This window comes from Mus caroli, unplaced genomic scaffold (genome assembly GCF_978045245.1).
Source record: "Mus caroli unplaced genomic scaffold, Mus_caroli_1 scaffold_9, whole genome shotgun sequence".
NCBI classification, from domain to species: domain Eukaryota; kingdom Metazoa; phylum Chordata; class Mammalia; order Rodentia; family Muridae; genus Mus; species Mus caroli.
The window spans coordinates 127,763,413-127,781,695 of record NW_028227264.1 but is presented as its reverse complement, the minus strand read 5'-3'; the positions used below and the strand labels follow the sequence as shown (position 1 = coordinate 127,781,695).

The 18,283-nt window shown below is 47.9% G+C and overlaps 1 protein-coding gene across 3 annotated transcripts; it reads right to left on the bottom strand.

Annotated features, from left to right (window-relative positions):
- Positions 1 to 267: 267 nt before the first annotated feature.
- Gls2 (glutaminase 2) lies at positions 268 to 16,206 on the bottom strand. 3 transcript variants are annotated; one of them, XM_085843263.1, is made up of 19 exons: positions 15,764 to 15,866; positions 15,519 to 15,615; positions 11,305 to 11,404; positions 10,826 to 10,947; positions 10,095 to 10,224; positions 9,434 to 9,513; positions 8,924 to 9,087; positions 8,673 to 8,731; positions 6,678 to 6,710; positions 6,397 to 6,455; positions 5,805 to 5,871; positions 5,621 to 5,671; positions 5,268 to 5,444; positions 3,480 to 3,611; positions 3,074 to 3,166; positions 2,837 to 2,898; positions 1,552 to 1,628; positions 1,038 to 1,101; positions 268 to 919 (listed from the first exon to the last, which is right to left on the bottom strand). In XM_085843263.1, exons 3-19 carry the CDS (start codon positions 11,383 to 11,385, stop codon positions 763 to 765), a joined length of 1,608 nt encoding a protein of 535 aa, XP_085699389.1. In that variant the 5' UTR covers positions 11,386 to 11,404; positions 15,519 to 15,615; positions 15,764 to 15,866; the 3' UTR covers positions 268 to 762. The 3 variants fall into 3 exon arrangements, with proteins under 3 accessions (XP_085699389.1, XP_021030996.1, XP_021030997.1); XM_021175337.3 differs by lacking the exon at positions 15,519 to 15,615 and having other exon boundaries at positions 15,764 to 16,206; XM_021175338.3 differs by lacking the exon at positions 15,764 to 15,866 and having other exon boundaries at positions 15,519 to 15,739.
- Positions 16,207 to 18,283: the final 2,077 nt, after the last annotated feature.

The window sequence follows — 18,283 nt, the reverse complement described above, 5'->3', positions numbered from 1 at the left end:
TTCAAAGCTCCAGAAAAAAGACAGCTTTACACAATCCACTTTGGAGCCTGTTCAGACCCACAACTCCCATCTCCCTTGGCCATAGAATGTACTTAATAAAAGCAGTATTTTGGTTTGAGGAAAACCTGGTGAAACAGTTGAATATGTATGTGGAATATACAGTTTGGACTTGTCTGACCCTGGGTGCTACAAAAGTGATAACTGATGATGTCCTTAGGGGAGAAAGAGAATGACTGAATTTAGCAAAATATAAAATAAAAATTATAATTCATGTAATTAAAGTTTATTTGAACACAAAATACTCTGTCTATAAAATTGCTGTCAGCAGTAGCAGCGTGTCCTGGCTAAGATGGACAGATCTCCGCAGACTTCTAAACGGGTGGTTTGGCTCTCACCCGTTTCTCTTACTCTGCGGCAGATACATATGCATGTAGCTAGAGGCTCTCCAAGGAAATTGCTTGTTGGCATGATGATTTCTTCAGAGAGGAAAAGGGGACCTGGGTAAAGACCCGGGTTACTCTCAAGCTGTATCTGGAGGTCTCTGTAGCTAGCTCTGCTCAGGTATCCATTGAGGCTTTTCTCTGTGCTGTGCACTGAACGGATGGGGCGCTTTGATTCTCATAGAAAACACTGGCCTGTGTCACCGAATGGCCGTGTTGATCCCCAAGGAAGCAGCTTGCTGTAGTATTTTTGGTGGCTGTGGGTTAAATGTGTGGCCAGCTCATGCTTTTTCTGGAGCAGGGACTGCCCCTGGGCCTGTGCTCACACCATGCTCTCTAGATTCTCTTTGGACAGGGTCTCAGCTGCCGCCTCAGCTTGAGTCTCAGAGAGCAAGTAGGAGTCATGGTAATCTTGAAGCAGTTTGACGACCTCCAGGTGGTTGAACTGCACAGCATCGTCCAGGGGAATGTTACCCCACCTATGAGGAGCAGGGATCACAGTTAGGCAAAGAGGACGGGGAGAGAGCCATTGTTGCATGTGTATGCACAATGGCCGGAAGGCTGACCTCCTTCCCTTTAGGATTAAATACTACCCACCTGTCCTTGACAAAAGGATTCACTTTGCAAGCCTCGATCAGAAATTTGACAACTTCAATGTGTCCTAGGAATGAATATAGGTAGGAGGAAAATGAGAGCGTGCAGGTAGGTCCTGAACTGTTTGGTGTAGACCCTCGGTAGCTAGAGTCTGTACCAGAGGGGAGGAGAGAAGTCCTCAATATTTGCTCTTGCCAGCCCCTAGTTACAGTCTAGTCTCCCTGTCGGCTGAAAGACCGGTAGACAAAACTAGCTAGCCATTGCCCTTTATGGGCATAATGATAGGGGACACCTGGTAGAAGAGAAAGGGCCCTCCACTCTGCTCAGGTATCCATCTTTAACCCTCTGAATACCTACAGCTGAGTTGGGCAGTGCTGGCACATGCCTTTAATCGAAGCATTTGGGAGGCAGAGTTTGAGTCAAGCCTAGTCTATAGAGCAGGTTCCAGGACAGCCAGGGCCACACAGAGAAACCCTGTCATGAAAAACAAACAAAAAATCCCAAACCAAAAAGATACCTTCAGCTGCAGCGACATGTAGGGCGGTGCGGGAGTCATAGTCCTTCTGCTCCATATCCATGGCCGACAATGCAAACCTGAGGGGAGTGGGAAGTCGCGTGGGTTACCCATGCCAGTCTGGAATCACTTAGATAGCATTCTGAAGTGGGGCCAGACTGGAAGGGTTCCTGTTGGCAATCCATTGAGGATTGTATATGAGTCACTTCCAATGACTATGCTTGTCAAACCCAAGCCATTAGTGCATGAATTCTTTTTTTTTTTTTTAAGATTTATTTATTTATTTCATGTGTGTTAGTACAGTGTCACTGTCTTCAGACACACCAGAAGAGGGCATCGGATCCCCATTACAGATGGATGTGAACCACCATGTAGTTACTGGGAATTGAACTCAGGACCTCTGGAAGAGCAGTCAGAGATGAGCCATCTCTCCAGCCCCCGAGTTGATGAATTCTTTTCTTTTTTTCCTTTTTTTTTTTTTTTGGTTTTTTGAGACAGGGTTTCTCTTTATAGCCCTGTCCTGGAACTCACTTTGTAGACCAGGCTGGCCTCGAACTCAGAAATTCGCCTGCCTCTGCCTCCTGAGTGCTGGGATTAAAGATGGGCTGAGTTGATGAATTCTTTTTTTTTTTTTTAAGATTTATTTATTTATTTATTTATTTATTTATTTATTATATGTAAGTACACTGTAGCTGTCTTCAGACACACCAGAAGAGGGAGTCAGATCTCATTATGGGTGGTTGTGAGCCACCATGTGGTTGCTGGGATTTGAACTTCGGACCTTCAGAAGAGCAGTCGGGTGCTCTTACCCACTGAGCCATCTCACTAGCCCCCAGAGTTGATGAATTCTTAACTCACGGCAGGCGCTTTGATTTTAAAACAACAAATCCTCAGGCTGGAGAGATAGCTCAGTGAAGTGCTTGCCCGCCAAGCATGAGGACCTGAGACCTGAGTTTGATCCACAGACTCTACATTGAAAAAAAAAATATATATATATAGTAGCACTGGTTTTTAATCCTAGATTGGTGGGGGGTGGGGACAGGTAAGTCCCTGGGGCTTGATAGGTTATGACATCTGAAATTGTCCTCTGGCTACCACAGGCACACATACAAATGTACAACTGGGCAAACAGGCATGTGTACACAATGAACCTACAGACACTTATTTAAATGCAGCTTCTCTAGTCTAACCGGTAAACCGAAGCATTTAGCAGTTTGCTACACTGTGTTCTAATAAGATGTGGTACCGCGAGTATTTTATTACCTCTATTTAGTCATGACAGAATTACCTTCGAAGGGCCGAGACATCTCCACTATATGCAGCAAATAACAGGTTCACCACGGTCTTGTTCTGGAACACACATTGCACCCACCTGAGATGAACTATGGCTGTGAAGCCAGCCAGCCATGCTCAGCTCACCCCTGTGGCCCTCCTCCATGGGCCTCTAGACCAAGGCCACTGCTGAAGTCTTGTGGAATGTATGATACCTTCTAAAATACCCTTTAGGCTACCGGGTCTTCCTTACCCGAACCTCTCCTCCTTCCCTCCGTGGGTCTAGCTTCCGAGCGCAGTGCCGCAGGTTGTCATAGTTGTGGAAGTTAAAGAGAGACACCAACTTCTAGAATTAGAAGCCAAAAGAATTGTTTACTTATCCCTGCCCTTCCTGGGAGCTCACAGTTGCTCTTACAGTGCTTACCTTATTCTTTTCTTTTCTTTTTTTTTTTTTTTGGGGTTTTTTCTGAGACAGGGTTTCTCTGTGTAGCCCTGGCTGTCCTGGAACTCACTCTGTAGACCAGGCCGGCCTCGAACTCAGAAATCTGCCTGTCTCTGCCTCCCGAGTGCTGGGATTAAAGGCGTGCACCACCACAGCCCGGCACCACTGACTTATTCTTGACTAAACAGTATTAACTTCTATATGCAGAACAACTCACCTGGCAGAAATTGATGCCCCTTTGGCTGTTCCCCAGCTTGTCTAACGGCGGTGACAGACACATCATCCCCATGACATTGGGTACAACCAGGAGGATGGCTCCTGACACAGCTGACTTGGCTGGCAGGCCAACCTGAGGAACAAGGTGGACTAGTCAAAGTGATTGCACAGGCAAGGCCACACCCACCTCAACCTCTTAGATTTTTCTATCTGCCTCCGACTACTCTCTTCTACCGTGTGCATCAATACATTTAGGGAATGCTTGCTGAGACACCAACAGCACTCTCCTGTGTGTTGTGTTCAAGCCAGGAAGTGTTCTCCAACCTTCCTTTTAAAAAGACAAATTACTTTTTAACTTTATGTATATGAGTGTATGTATGTGTACCACATGTGTGCCTACTACCCAAGGAGGCCAGAGGAGGACAATGGATGCTCTGGAGCTGAAGTTACAGATGGTTGTGAGCCACCATGTGGGTGAGCTGATCCCAGGTCCTCTACAAAAGCAGCAGGTGCTCCAGAACACAGAGCCGTCTGTCTTTCCAGCCCCAGGAAGTGGCCTCTCGGTCAACTTCTATTCTGGGAGTAGAAGGCAGACAGAAAGATAAACAAGGGCTTTCAAAATGGCCTATCAGGTTAAGGTGCTTGCTGGGCGAGTCTAGCAACCCAAGTTTGCTCCCCAGACCTCATGTAAAGGTGGATGGAGAGAAAAGCCTTTACAAAGTTGTCCTCTGACCTCCATACATGCACCATCATGCATACATATATACTCATAATAAATACATTTTTAAATTTTAAAAATGGGACCTGGGGGCTGAAGGGAGGATGGCTCAGTGGAAGACCAGGGTTTGGTTCAGAACACCTGCATGGCAGATCACAATTGTCTGTCAGTTCCAAAAGATCTGATCCCTCTTCTGTCCTGTCTGAGCACTGCATGCACATGGTACACAGACATACACGCAGGCAAAACACCTATACACATAACTTAAAAATGAATAAAAGTTTTATTGAGACAGGGTTCCTCAAACCAGATATTGTTCTGCCTCTGCCTCCCCGGCACTGGAATTTAAAAATGTATATATATTTTTAAAAGTGAGGTGGGACCTGGAGAAATGGCTCAGTAATTAAGAGCCTGGGCTGTTCTTGCAAAGGACCCCAGTTCAGTTTTAAGCACCAGACCTGGCAAGCTCACAACCACCCGTAACTCCAGCGTGTGGGGTGGTCCAGCACCTCCACCCTCAGTGGCCTCGTACATTCACCTGTACGAATCCCTTCCAATAATAAAAATAAACCTTTATAAATAGACAAGCAAACACGGGAAAAAAAAAAAAAAGGACCAGGGCACTACAATCAGAGATGGAGGTAGTTTTGTTTGAGACAGAGCAACCAGGAAAGTCTTCAGGGCTGGGGATGAAGTTTATAGTGTGGTACAGGGCTTACCCAGTGTAGGTTTGATCCCCAATGCCAAATCAAACAAGAAAAAAAAAAAAGCCAGGCTAAGTGCATGACTGTCCTTCTAGTACTTTAGAGGATGAGGCAGGAGGATCACTGACTCTGAGACTGCCCTCAGCTGCACAGTGAGAGCCTGTCGTGGGGGAACAGAGAAATAAATCAGCCATGCCTCTCCCTAGAGGTGGCATCTAAGATGGGAGCCAGCTATGGAAAGGGTCTATATATTTAAGGAATGTGATGTATTTGACAAAAATCCCCTAAGGATTCTTAGCCTATTTGCCTGGCTACCCTCTCCTCTTGGCACTGGAATCAAGGCAGCCGGACAGCAGGTAACACTCACATGGAAGGCAAACTGGCCTGAGAAGTCATACATGCCACAGGAATGCATGAGGCTGAGGGTGTTGCGCACGGCCTCGGCGCTCAGCACGCTCTCCCCTGTGATAGGGCAGATGCCGCCGTTGGCCAGAGTGGCCGCCATGACACTGCCTGACTCACAGGTAACCTCCACAGAGCACAGCTACAGAGACAAGAGAGGTCAAAGGGCAATGTAGACTCGAACACGTTAATGTAGAATAACGTTCTCTACATCTAGATCTTTCAACACGTTCTAACAGAACCACCAGAGAGGAGTGTCTACCGTTTAACAGGAGGGCACTCTGTCCCGTTCCCTTGACCCCGGGAATGTTTGCTTACCTGGAAATAGAGATCAAGGGCAGCCATCATGTCCACACCCTTAGGGAAGCACTGCAAAGAACAGGGTGTAGCAGTCTCTTCAGGACATAGGCTCACATTGCCAGGGGCTCACATAGCCCGACCCCCTGCCCTTGACCTGGCAGTAGAACTCTCAGGGACTTTCTCTATGGCCTTTCCCAGTTACCTTCTTCTCCTTGAGGTAATAACCGATGGCGTAATTCCGATCCCCAGTCTCCTTCTCTGACTGGAATCTGAAGCAAATACCAAATTTCATGCTTGAAGCTTAAGGGGTGTGTAGGGGGAAAAGAAGGAGGGTACCTTTCCTGGGATACAGAATTCTGATGCCTGTGTGAGGCTGGAAGCCGTGCCTTTACAGTCTCAAAGTATTAGTGGGAACTTCAGAACCTGAACAAATACCTGGTGTAGCTTTGTGGTTAAATGTAAACAAACAGAAACAAAACCCACCGGAAGCTGTCTAGTGACTCTGTCTAGGAAATCTGGCAAGATGTTTGGCTCTGAGTCTTGACGAGGGCCTCAGCACAAGCCAGCATGCTGCCTTTCTCATTACGTGGTAATCAGACATGGGATGTTATTTCTCCAAGTAAGTAAATGTCGATGCAGAAGCTCAGAGGAAGCTGAGAGGCCAAGATTCCCCCCAAATTTCTTCCTACGATGATATATAGTCCTCTTTCCCTTCCCTCCTCGCCTTCCCCCACCAAGCATACACATGCTCAAAGGTACAACCTACTCAGCCAGTCTCCTAAACAGAGTCTTACGTGGCATTGCTGAACCCCATGAATTCATTCCCGGCCATCTTGTTCAGATACTGTAACACCTGGAAGAGAAGAGAGGTAAGAAAGACACCTTTAGACTAAGGATCGCTAGCGAACACACCCGGGCCGATGATAAGGCACTCGGACCCTCTCTTTGCCCAGGAGAGTAGGGACTTCAAGAAGCTGAAGCCAGCGGTCCCCACTCCTCTGGAGATAGCCGTAGCAGCTGTGTGGACAGCATGGGGTAGAGAAAGGCAGGAGAGGGTTGAGTGAGAGGAACTTACAAAATCGAACTTCTCTGCTTTGTTACAGTCCATCTGCACAGAAGGAAAGGGGAAGCAATCAGCATTCCAGGTCTGGGAGGATGGCAGACAGCAGGGGCAGGAGGGCTTAGTCAAGCCTTGCTACTGGGACTGTTACATTTTACAATGCCCTTTGTTTGCTCTGGGAATGTTACATTTTACAATGTCCTTTGTTTGCTCTGAGTCAGGCCTGGGTTATCCAGTAGCTGAGAGCCCCTCTGGCCTTGGAGTAACTGATGTTATAGGCACCAGATACTTCTTGTTTAAGCAGCTGAGACTTTTTGTGCATGCAGGTTTATGTAGTCTAGTGATAGAAAAATCCAGACCACCAGCCCGTGTGGTGATGCACACCTATAATCTCAGCTTTTGGGAGGTTGAGGCAGGAGGATTGTTGAAACAAACAAACAAACAAACAAACAAAATGAAACCCTGTCTTGAAAAAACCAAAAAAAAAAAAAAAATTATCAAGGAATGAGGATTCAGATAACCTCACCCCATCTACTTGCCTCTCCTCTCTCCCGGCTCACTCCTTCTGTCTCCACTTCGGTCTCTAAATTCCACCTTATCCATGATTACTACTATCCGTTTTATTTATTTATTTACTTTTAAATAGAGGTCTCAGGTATCCCAGACTAGCCTTGAACTTGTGATTTTTTTTTTAATGTATATGAGTACACTGTAGCTGTTTTCAGACACACCAGAAGGGGGCATTAGATCCCATTACAGATGGTTGGGAGCCACCATGTAGTTGCTGGGGATTGAACTCAAGACCTCTGGAAGAGCAGTCAGTGCTCTTAACTGCTGAGCTATCTCTCCAGCCCCAGAACTTCTGGATTCTGGCATTACAGGCATATGCTACCATGCCTATACCCCCATCCTTTATGCCCCATTCTATAGCCTCACTCTAGCTTATACCTGATTCCCAGATCCTCTGTGACAGAAATGGAATGTGTCTGCTGAATATTCAGTTATATTGATGAATGATTTTTCTTTCTACTACCAGGACTGAAACTAAGACCTCAGGAATGCTGGTCAAATGTTCTGTCACTGAGATATCCCCAGATATATTGATAATGAAACAAAAATGATTTCTTTATAGCAGTGCCAGAGATTGAAGTGCCTCGGGTTTCTGCACATGGTGGAGCAAATGTTCTGCCCAAATGTTCTTCATCCCCAACTCTAGAAGATGAGATGAGGCAGGTCCCAAAGATAGGGCTGCCGACAGGACTCCCCAGAACAGGGAGGCATGCTTACTTTAGCACTCGCGAGACACACAGACACAGACAGACAGACAGACAGACAGACACACACACACACACACACACACACACACACACACACGCCAGGCTCACTTCCGTCAACACTGCAGGCTCAGCTAGGAGTCAACACTCCAGGATTCTGAAACCTGAGTTCCTAGGGGGAAGGGTTCCTAACACCACCTTCTTCAGGAAGGACCGTGATTGGCCCCAGAGTGTCGCTGCCCACACTGCTCCTGCGTTCTTGCTCAAGCCCTGGGAGACCTGCAGCTGATGGGCCTGTTGGACATCACTTGCTCAAGGCCAACTCACAGTTCCAGGTGACGTGAATGACTGCCCTGGACTGGCCATTCACCCTTCTGTCAGCATATCTCTCACCCAGGAGTGGCCAATCAATGCCTGATGGTGTTGTCCTCCCCCTGCTCTTGGCATTTGGCTCTTGGTCCTAGGCAAAGGTCATGACCTGCTCATAGAACTCTGGGAGGGGGCAGGGAGCACATGGGGTGAGGGTGAGGGGACGAATGTGGCAGCTATCACTAACATCTACAGCTTATAGCACAGGACTTCCTGATGCATTTTTTCCATGCCTCTTATTAACTCTCAAATGACTCGGGAGCCCCCCACCCCCTGCCCTATCTGCCTGGAGAACTGAACAGATATGGGGATGTAGGGATAAGGGGAGTTGAGAGATTACCTTTCAGAAGGTTAGAAATGCACTGACCTTGATCAGGGAGCTGACCACAATGGCACCAGCATTGACCATGGGGTTATGGGGAATTCCTGGGGAAATACAAACCACTCAGTCTTGTCAGTCACCAAGAAAGCCTACTCTGCACTGTTCCCACTCTGAAGCTAATCGGGGTTGGGTCCAGTTCCTACCTGGAGGAGAGCAAAGGCTAAGACACAGAGGAGGAGGCAAGGCACAGGGCTCAGGAGAAGGCAGGTATGAACCTGAGCCCTGGAGATGCTCACCTTCCTCATTGAGGGAGAGTTTGTTATAGCGCAGACCACTGGGTTCCTTGCCCACAAACTTGTGCACGTAGTCAGTGCCTAAGGTGCTCACGGAGATGGCGTAAGTGAGGGGCTTGACACAGGACTGCAGGCAGAAGGGGATCTTCGTGTGGCCCACAGAGTGCCTGGAGGAGACAGGTACCATAAAAGGGGTTAGACTTTGTTCCGCACCTGTGCTCTCAGCTCCTGCCTCTCACCCAGCATCTTTGTTTGTGAGACAGGGTCTATCTGCAGAGCTCTGGCTGTCCTGGCGCTCAGGAAGTTTGTTCCGCACCTGTGCTCTCAGCTCCTGCCTCTCACCCAGCATCTTTGTTTGTTTGTGAGACAGGGTCTATCTGCAGAGCTCTGGCTGTCCTGGCACTCAGGATGATACCAGGCTGGTCTCAAACTCAGAGATCCTCCTGCCTCTCCCTCCTGAGTACTGAGATTAAAGGGGTACACTACAAGGCCCAGCATCACCCAGCATCTTACCGCTGCCCATCCACAGTGCACAGGGAGACGCCCCAAAGGTCTGGGTTTGATTTGGCCAGGTGCGGGATGTAGGCTGCCACCTGGGCATAAATGGGTAAAGAAAAGGGAGACAGGTGACTGTGGAGAACAACACAGCTGTACTCAGGGTCAGAAACTTTGAGGTAAAAGTTAAAATCTGTCCCCTTTTGTATATTCCTTCCAGAACCAACAAGGCCTTTAGTCCCTTGCAACCATACATCTCTGTAGTCCAAACAGTAGAGCCCATGAAATATTAAAAAAAAAAAAAAAAAAGGCAATTCTAGGATTAGGTTCTCAGGTTCAGTCCCTGTAAGTCTCCTTGAAGGCTGGACTGAATCTCTTTACTTTGAGACAGGGTCTCCCTACATAACCAATACTGAACTCAAACTTCTGAACCTGTCTTAGCCCAACAAGAGCTGAGACGACAGGCCTGTGCCACCAAACCCTAGCTTCTGCCATCCACATCCATAAAAGTCCTAAGTCACATACTACTAGAGTCACACCTGGAAACACATGAAACCATGTCCTCAACTTTATAGGCTCTACTCATCCATCACTGAGTCCACAGCCCCAAGACCTCTCTGAGAAGCACTGTGTATCTGGCCCAGAGCCCTTTCCCCTCCCTCGTCCCCTTGGCCCTCACTTTGCCTCCAGTGGGCTCTTTGGCATCCTCAAATATGCGATCCACATGGCCCGTGAACTCCTCAAAGTCAGGAATGACAAACTTCTTTCGGAATGCCTGAGTCAGGAGCACAATGTTGCTGCTCACACACCTGGATCCCAGACACGAGTGTGTTAGGAGCTGGAGAGACACAGCTGGGACTCACTCGGGAGCACGGAAGTCAGAGGTAAGGAAGGTTGAAGTGTTCATTTGGTTTTGGACTAGCAGTCGTGTGACTTTTGGAATATCATTTCATCTCCCTAGGTTTAAATTTCCTAACCTCTAAAATGATATGTTCTAAAGACATGGAAAGATATCTCAAGACATTCTGAGAAAAAAAAAAAAACATTAAAATCAGAATAACCACAGCTATGGGCTTTAGCATTGAGAAGTCCTAATATATACACCATATATGTATGAGAACATCTTCTATGGTTTTTTTTTGTTTTTGTTTTTGTTTTTTTCGAGACAGGGTTTCTCAGTAGCCCTGGCTGGCCTGGAACTCACTCTGTAGACCAGGCTGGCCTCGAACTCAGAAATCCGCCTGCCTCTGCCTCCCAAGTGCTGGGATTAAAGTCGTGCGCCACCACGCCCGGTTTGAGAACATCTCCTAGAAGCTACTAACAAAATGAAGGGTTGAACTGTTTAATTCCCAAGATATTTCCTCCTACAGAACTGTTTTGGGGGTCAATGCTCATCTCTGGGGCTCTCACTTTTGGAAGAGCTCTCGGTCCAAGAGGCCACCGCTGCTGGACTCTTGGACCATGCGCTGCATCTTGCTCATGCAGTCCTGGAGCCGTGGGTCTGACGTCTGCAGTCCAGTGGCCTTCAGAGCCTTTGAGGGGGAAGAAGAGATCTGGCTAGGTCAGCCAAGGACAGCAATCCATACCTCAGTGTTTCCCAATAGCTACTCAAGTCACTCCACCCCAATTACAACTGGTAGAACAAATTGGTTTTGGAACTTGGAAGGCTAGCAAGCCTCTTGCCACAGCTCACAAAAGGTGTTCTCCTCTGGACTTGGGGGAAGGATGGCCTTGGCTTTTTAGCCCAGGCAGCCATTATCCCTCTGTATTTCCCATCCCCCAGTGACAGCCATTAGCTACCCTACACTGTTAGACCATCCCCTCCTCACAGGTTCCAGAGACTCTAAGGAATCAGGATTCTCTGAATTGGCAGATAGATAGCCACTCACCGTGGTGAACTTGTGGATAGGGATACGCTCCTGTCCCTCTGCAATAGTGTAGAAAAGCAGGTCACCAAGTCGAGGCAGCATGCCACTGTGTGAGGCGTCACTGTTTGGGGGAAGAGAGGGGAAGGCAGGAGCCTGAGGATGCTCCCTCCTCCTCCTCCTCCTCCTGCTGGAACACGGACCTGCCATGGGCTGTCATCCTAAGTCTCCTCTTTGAACCATCTGGCAGGTTCTGTGATCCTAACTTTCACCCCAGTGCAAGAGGTTGCTAATCTGACTCTCTAGTCTCTTTTAAAAGGAACTCTGAACTTTTCAGTCCTTTATTTCGAGCCACCTCCTAAATCATTCCAGGTACTGATGTCCGGCAAACACTGGAAACAGAGTGCATCCAGCAATGGTGTGTGTCTTTCCTTGTGTTTCCCATGAGGATTGGTACGAGATGGAAACACAGCATCAGTCTGACTGTTCCCACGTTCTGCGTCTACAGTGAGTTAGTAACTAACACTGGGCAAATTCATCTTCCTATTTTCTCTCAAATGCACCCTCTTCTCTCCTGCACAGTGCAGTCCTACTTTGCTCCCAATTGCTATAGGTAGCAATATTAATATTGCTTAATATTACTTATCTATGGAATAAAGATATAGAATGTCTACCTCACACAGGTGGAGTGAGGCCTATCTAAGACCTTACTCCATGATAAACTGCCCTATATAAAATAAGCCAATCACGAACTTCCTGTCTGTTCTCTGCCACTGTATGCTTTTGTCTCCACACCAGCCGCAAAGGTCTCTCACACTGGTATAAAACTCCAAAAAACATCTAAAGCAATGGTTCTCAACCTGTAGGTCTTGACCCTTTGGGGTCAAACAACCCTTTCACAGGAGGGGCCTAAGACCATCAGAAAACACAGATATTTACATTACAATTCAATGGAACTCACAGAAGTAACAATGAAAATTATTTTACGATTGGGGGTCAGCACAACATAAAGAACTGTTTTAAAGGGTTGAAGGGTTAAGCCCTTTAGTACATTAGGAAGGTGGAGAACCGCTGATGTTAAGACTTCTTTTTTTTTTTTTTTTTTTTTTTTTTTTGGTTTTTCGAGACAGGGTTTCTCTGTGTAGCCCTGGCTGTCCTGGAACTCACTCTGTAGACCAGGCTGGCCTCGAACTCAGAAATCCACCTGCCTCTGCCTCCCGAGTGCTGGGATTAAAGGCGTGCGCCACCACGCCCAGCTAAGACTTCTTTTAATATTAGTAGACTTAGAAAACTTTTTTTTCCCCTAAGATAGGCTTTCTCTGTGTAGCTCTGGCTGTCCTGGAACTCATTCTGTAGACCAGGCTGGCTTTGAACTCAGGGATCCACCTGCCTCTGCCTCTTGGGTGCTGAGACTAAAGCATGCACCATCATGCTTAGCTTAAGACAGTTTTTAAGGAGGTTCCATTTAGCCCAGGCTGGATTTGAACTTGATATGTAGTTACATATGATCTTGAACTACCTACATCTCCAGTGCTGGAACTATAAACAGTTGTGAAAAGATGCCCATGCCCTTGCCATAGACATGTCCAGAGGGAGAGCCCATCCAATAACCCCATAGCTCTTGGGAGGCAGATGCAGGAAGATCAACAAAGACCCCAGCCGGGCTTTTAGAAAGCCATTTTAAAAAGTGAATATAGGGTAAGCAAGATGGCTCTGCAGAAAAAAAGTGCTTGCTAGGCAACTCCGGCAGTGAGTTTGACCCATGAAACCCTTCTACCACGTAAAGGTAGAAGGAAAGAACCAACTCCGAAAAGTTGTCCACTGACATGAACATGTGGCACACTGGTACTCATATGCTTACACTAAAGATCAATTAAAAATAAATTCATAAATGGGAAACATAGCTTACCAAATACTATGAATATCATAATTTTATTTTTGTTAAATTACAAGCCCATGCATATATAACATATATAAGATGTTATAACATATGGTTATATCACAGTATTAACTAGTTATCTCTAATACTGGGGGTTTTATTCTCATCTTTGACTTATCTAGGATTTTTTTTTTGTTTGTTCTAAGAGTCTTTCTATGTAGGCCTGGCTATCTCAGAACTTACTATGTAGTTCAGGCAGTCCTGGAACTCACAGAAATCCTCCTGCCTCTGCCTCCTGACTACTGGGGCTAAAGGCCAACACACCCAGCCTGGTACCCTGAGAAGTCAGAACAAACCAGGTACCCTGGAACTAGAGTTATGGATAGTTGCGCTAACCACCAAGTGGGTGCTGGAAACTGGGCATGGGCCCTCTTCAGGAGTATCAAATACTCCAGGGCTGAAGAGCTAGCTTAGTGGTTAAGAGCAGTTGTTCTTACAGAGGACCTGGATTCAATTCCTAATACCCATGTAGTGGCTCCAGTTTCAGGGGATCCAACACCTCCTCTGACCTCAGCAGGTACCAGGCTTGCACATGGTACACATACACATATACAAAGCAAAACACCTATATACATTTTTTTTAAAAAGTTCATAAACCAAGCAGGATGGTGGTGGCACACACCTTCAATCTCAGCCTTGGAAGTACTGGGAAGAAGAGGTAGGAGGGTATTTGTCAGATTGAGGACAATCCTGAGTGAGGTTCAGGACAGCCAGGGTTACACAGAGAAACTTTTGTCTTAAGATTTGTGTGTGGGGCTGGTGAGATGGCTTAGTGGGTAAGAGCACCCGACTGCTCTTCCGAAGGTCCAGAGTTCAAATCCCAGCAACCACATGGTGGCTCACAACCATCCGCAACGAGATCTGGCGCCCTCTTCTGGAGTGTCTGAAGACAGCTACAGTGTACTTACATATAATAAATAAAATCTTTAAAAAAAAAAAGATTTGTGTGTGTATGAATGCCCATGTGAGTCCCTGGGATTTACAGATGGTTGTGAGCCATCATGTGCAGTGCTGGGAATCAGATCCAAGTCCTTTGCCAGAGTAACAAGTACTCTGAATGTCTGGGTCTCAAGCCCTAAACTATATACTTTTAAATAATCAGAATTACAATGTATTTCTTCTTTGCCAACCTCCTTTACCTTCCAAACACAGAAACTTCTCTCCCTTTGTTAACTCCTCTACCCAGGGAGCCAAGGTTCAAGACCTTTACCAATTAGTTCCCTGGAACACAAGCAGCCACAAAAAACTAGGTCTCCTACAAATATTCAGTCACATCCAGGTGGTAGTGCCGTATGCCTTTAATCCCAGCACTGGGGAGGCAGAGACAGATGGATCTGAGTTTCCAGGCCAGCCTGGGTTACAGAGTGAATTCCAGGACAGCCAGGGCTACACAGAGAAAGCCTGTCTTGAAATAAACAAACAACAACAACAACACAATTCTGTCACATACTGCAGTGAATTGTGATGGGTAAGAAGGATCCAGGGATGCCTCTGGCTCCCCACCCCAAAGGTCTTACAAGGGAACGGATAAGCAAATGGTATTTGCTTACCCGACCATATTTATTGGTGTTGAGGTAGTTTGCTGTCAGTCTGGTTCATTTAATTATGGTGTGCATATGTTTCTAAATATCACTAAGAAGATATGATAGGGAAAACGGTCCATTTCCTATACTGCCATGAGGCAGGAGCTACCAGGAAAACGTCCAGCTGGATATCTGAGGATAACAAATTTCATGCTTTGAAAACACTTTGGGGATGGAGAGAAAGCCCAGCTACTAAGCATTCCTGGGCAGTGTGTGCTGGGGTGGGGGTGGGGGGTGTCGACTTCCTGGGTTGAAGATGGCCCCAAAGGGAAAAAAACTCTTCAATTTAGAGAGGCGGAGCAACGTAATAGCTGACTTGTTTAGGAACTGTCTCACAATTTTCTCATTTATGAATAATCAACGCATTCCAAAACCAAGTTGGAAACTTGATTATCAGTGTTTTGCCAGCATATAAAATATTCCACGGTTAAGCTCTGCTACAAAAACACTCCGGACACATACGCACCTACGTGCGCATCAGCAATGACGCACACCGCACATTACCCACTGGCAGAGACAAGAAACCCCACACAGTCAGACCCAAGCGCACTTGGACCTGGGGCAGGAAGCTGTTCGATATCCACAAATTCCCTAAAATACTGGGACCAGAGAAGAAAGAGAGGCTGGGGATGGGCAGGTGTGCACTCGGCCCTGCACTCAGACACGTGCACCAAGCAACACTCCGCGCTCATCTGCGTTCCCAAATAAGTACGCACCTTGGACAGGCATCATCTCGAAGACCGACCTGCCCAAACGCCCTCCCGGGCGGACAGCACCTGACCGCCCGAGCGCGGCGGACCCAAAGCCCCACATCTAAAGGAAAAGGCATCGCAGGCTAGTGAGCGCGGAGAGGAGATGAGATGCGCTCCCTCTCTGGGGAAGGGGACTCCCAGGGAGCTAGCGAGAACGACAGTGGGAGTGGGAGCCAGCCTGTCCCCTGCCCCTGTCCCGCGAGCCTTACTGATCCGAGTGCTGCGGCTGGTGGCTGTGCGGCGTCCCCCTGCCCTGCGCCGCGGCCTCACCGAGGTAATACCGGACGCCCCTGCCCAGAAGCGGGCCCCGGCTCAGGTGACCCCAGCCTCCCTGCAGACCGTGGCTGCCTGCGCGGCTCAGCGCGTTCTGCAGAGCCCTCATGGAGCGCATGCCCCCGGCGCGCCACCCGCTCGGCCGGGGCGCTCCAGACGTGCGAGCGGCGGCAAGGAGGGAGGGGCCGAAGAGTGGCGGGCGAGACTAGGAGCCGGGGAGCAGTCCTGGGGCCAGTGGAGCCTGCGGGGGTGGGGGGGAGGACCGGCCCGGTGGGAGTGGTTGGGGTCCGGGGAGGGGCCAGTCCGGGACAACTCGGACCCCGCAGGTACACCCATAGCCCCCTCACAGCCTCCAGCCAGGAGCGCCGTGGGTTCGATTGAGGAGAAGCTGGAGGCGGCTGGGCGGGGAGGGGACGTGGTCGGGAGTCAAAAGGGACAGGGACCGCGTCCAATCACTGAGGAAGAGGAACGCTGGGAGGCGGGGAAAGTCGCGGGAGGCTGGGACTGTCGGGACACCCGCGCGCGTCAGAGCTTTGGCGGGGAGAGGATCGGCCTCTGCGTAGTCGGAGTTCGTGGAAACGCGCCAGGGCTGGGGACGACGGAGCGCTCTGGTGCAGATGAAAACGCCTCACTTTCAAAGAGAGATGAGAGCGAGCGGGATGCGGGAGCCACGTAGTGACCTTCCATGTTCGAAGGCCAAGGGTGGCCAGTGCACACTTACAGGCAGGCTGTGCGGGATGCAAACACCCCAGTCACGGACGCGCGCTGGCGCTGAGTGGACAGAAAGCCGGTCCAGAAGCAGCCCGCCACGCTTCAATGCTGGGCGTCACGGAGCCCAGGTTCTTAGGTCATTTGGTGGCTGCGGAGGACTTATATAGTCTCTCTCTAAAGTTCTCGTATTAAAATAAGCCTGTGAACTCAAAATCTTTTTTTTTTTTTTTTCGAGACAGGGTTTCTCTGTATAGTCCTGGCTGTCCTGGAACTCACTTTGTAGGCCAGGCTGGCCTCGAACTCAGAAATCCGCCTGCCTCTGCCTCCCAAGTGCTGGGATTAAAGGCGTGCGCCACCACCATAGAAACAGGGCTTTGAGATATAGCCCTTGTTGCCGTAGTACTCAGTTTGTAGCCCCGTGTTGGCCTTGAATTCGTGGCCAACCTTCTACCTCAACTTCTCAAATGCTAGAATTGCAGGGGTGTGCAACACCACACGCGCATGCGCGCCCGGCTCTCCTAAAACTTAATAGATAGACCAGCCTGACCTCAAACTCACAGATCCGCCTACTTTAGGCTCCAGAGTGTTGGGATTAAAGGTGTGATCCTGGTTTGTGGTGGAAAAAATGCACAACATTTAGGAGAATTAAAAATGTGGTGGTCGGACTTTTGGGATAGCATTGGAAATGTAAATGAGGAAAATACCTAATAAAAAATATTTTTAAAAAATGTGGTGGTCAGCACTCCTGGAGTCCCAGCGCCAGGGATGTGGAGACAGGCAGGTCAGTAGTTCAACGTCATCTGCAAGAGTCCAAGGCCAGCGTGGGCTGCGAAAGCTTTCACTCACCTGACCTCAGCCCGTCACAGCACTTTGACTTAGCAGGAATTATATTAACAACTATTATTGCATGTGTATGCTATGCCAACCAGTTAGTTTATTTTCCCCTAGCAGTGGCCAAAGAAGCAGTTACTAGGCTTGTTTTGAAAAGAGGAAACCAAATTGGAACCAAGACACCTTACTGGGTAAAGAAAGGCACTTGTTCCCAAACCTGATAATTACTCAGACAATGGTTCCCATGACCCCCCCCCCACCCTTAGATAAATGTGGGGTTTTTTGTTTGTTATGTTTTTTAAAGATTTTGTTGTTGTTGTTTTGTTTTGGTTTGTTTTTGTTTTTTCGAGACAGGGTTTCTCTGAATAGCCCTGGCTGTCCTGGAACTCACTTTGTAGACCAGGCTGGCCTCGAATTCAGAAATCTTCCTTCCTCTGCCTCCAGAGTGCTGGGATTAAAGGCGTGTGCCACCACACCCGGCTGTTTTTTTTTTAAGATTTATTTATTTATTATATATTATAATATACATTATATTTACTTATTATATATGGGTACATTGTAGCTGTCTTTAAACACTCAAGAAAAGGGCGTCAGATCTCATTACAGATGGTTGTGAGCCCCCATGTGGTTGCTGGGATTTGAACTCAGGACCTTCAGAAGAACAATTGGTGTTCTTAACCACTGAGCCATATCTCCAGTCCCCGATAAATGTATGTGTGTGTGTGTTTTTTTAAGCTTTTATTTAAAAGAAAGTTAAGACTACTTGCATAAGATAACCCAGAGCCAGAAATTAGACAGAAATCTCTGATTACAAGCTTTCTCCTCCAGTCAGCCTCCTCCAAAATTAACAACTGAATTAGCCTGGAGGAAAACTACCTCTGGGGGCTGGAGAGATAGCTGCTCTTCCAGAGGTC

What these genes read in the sequence shown, in the direction of transcription:
- Gls2 (XM_021175337.3), bottom strand. Translation starts at nt 15,945, where the DNA reads ATGCGCTCCATGAGGGCTCTGCAGAACGCGCTGAGCCGCGCAGGCAGC. An exon ending in TGCACTGTGGATGGGCAGCG is followed by an intron (nt 9,088 to 9,433) that starts GTAAGATGCTGG and finishes TGTCTCCTCCAG; the next exon opens with GCACTCTGTGGGCCACACGA. An exon ending in CAGGCCAGTTTGCCTTCCAT is followed by an intron (nt 3,612 to 5,267) that starts GTGAGTGTTACC and finishes CTTGTTCCTCAG; the next exon opens with GTTGGCCTGCCAGCCAAGTC.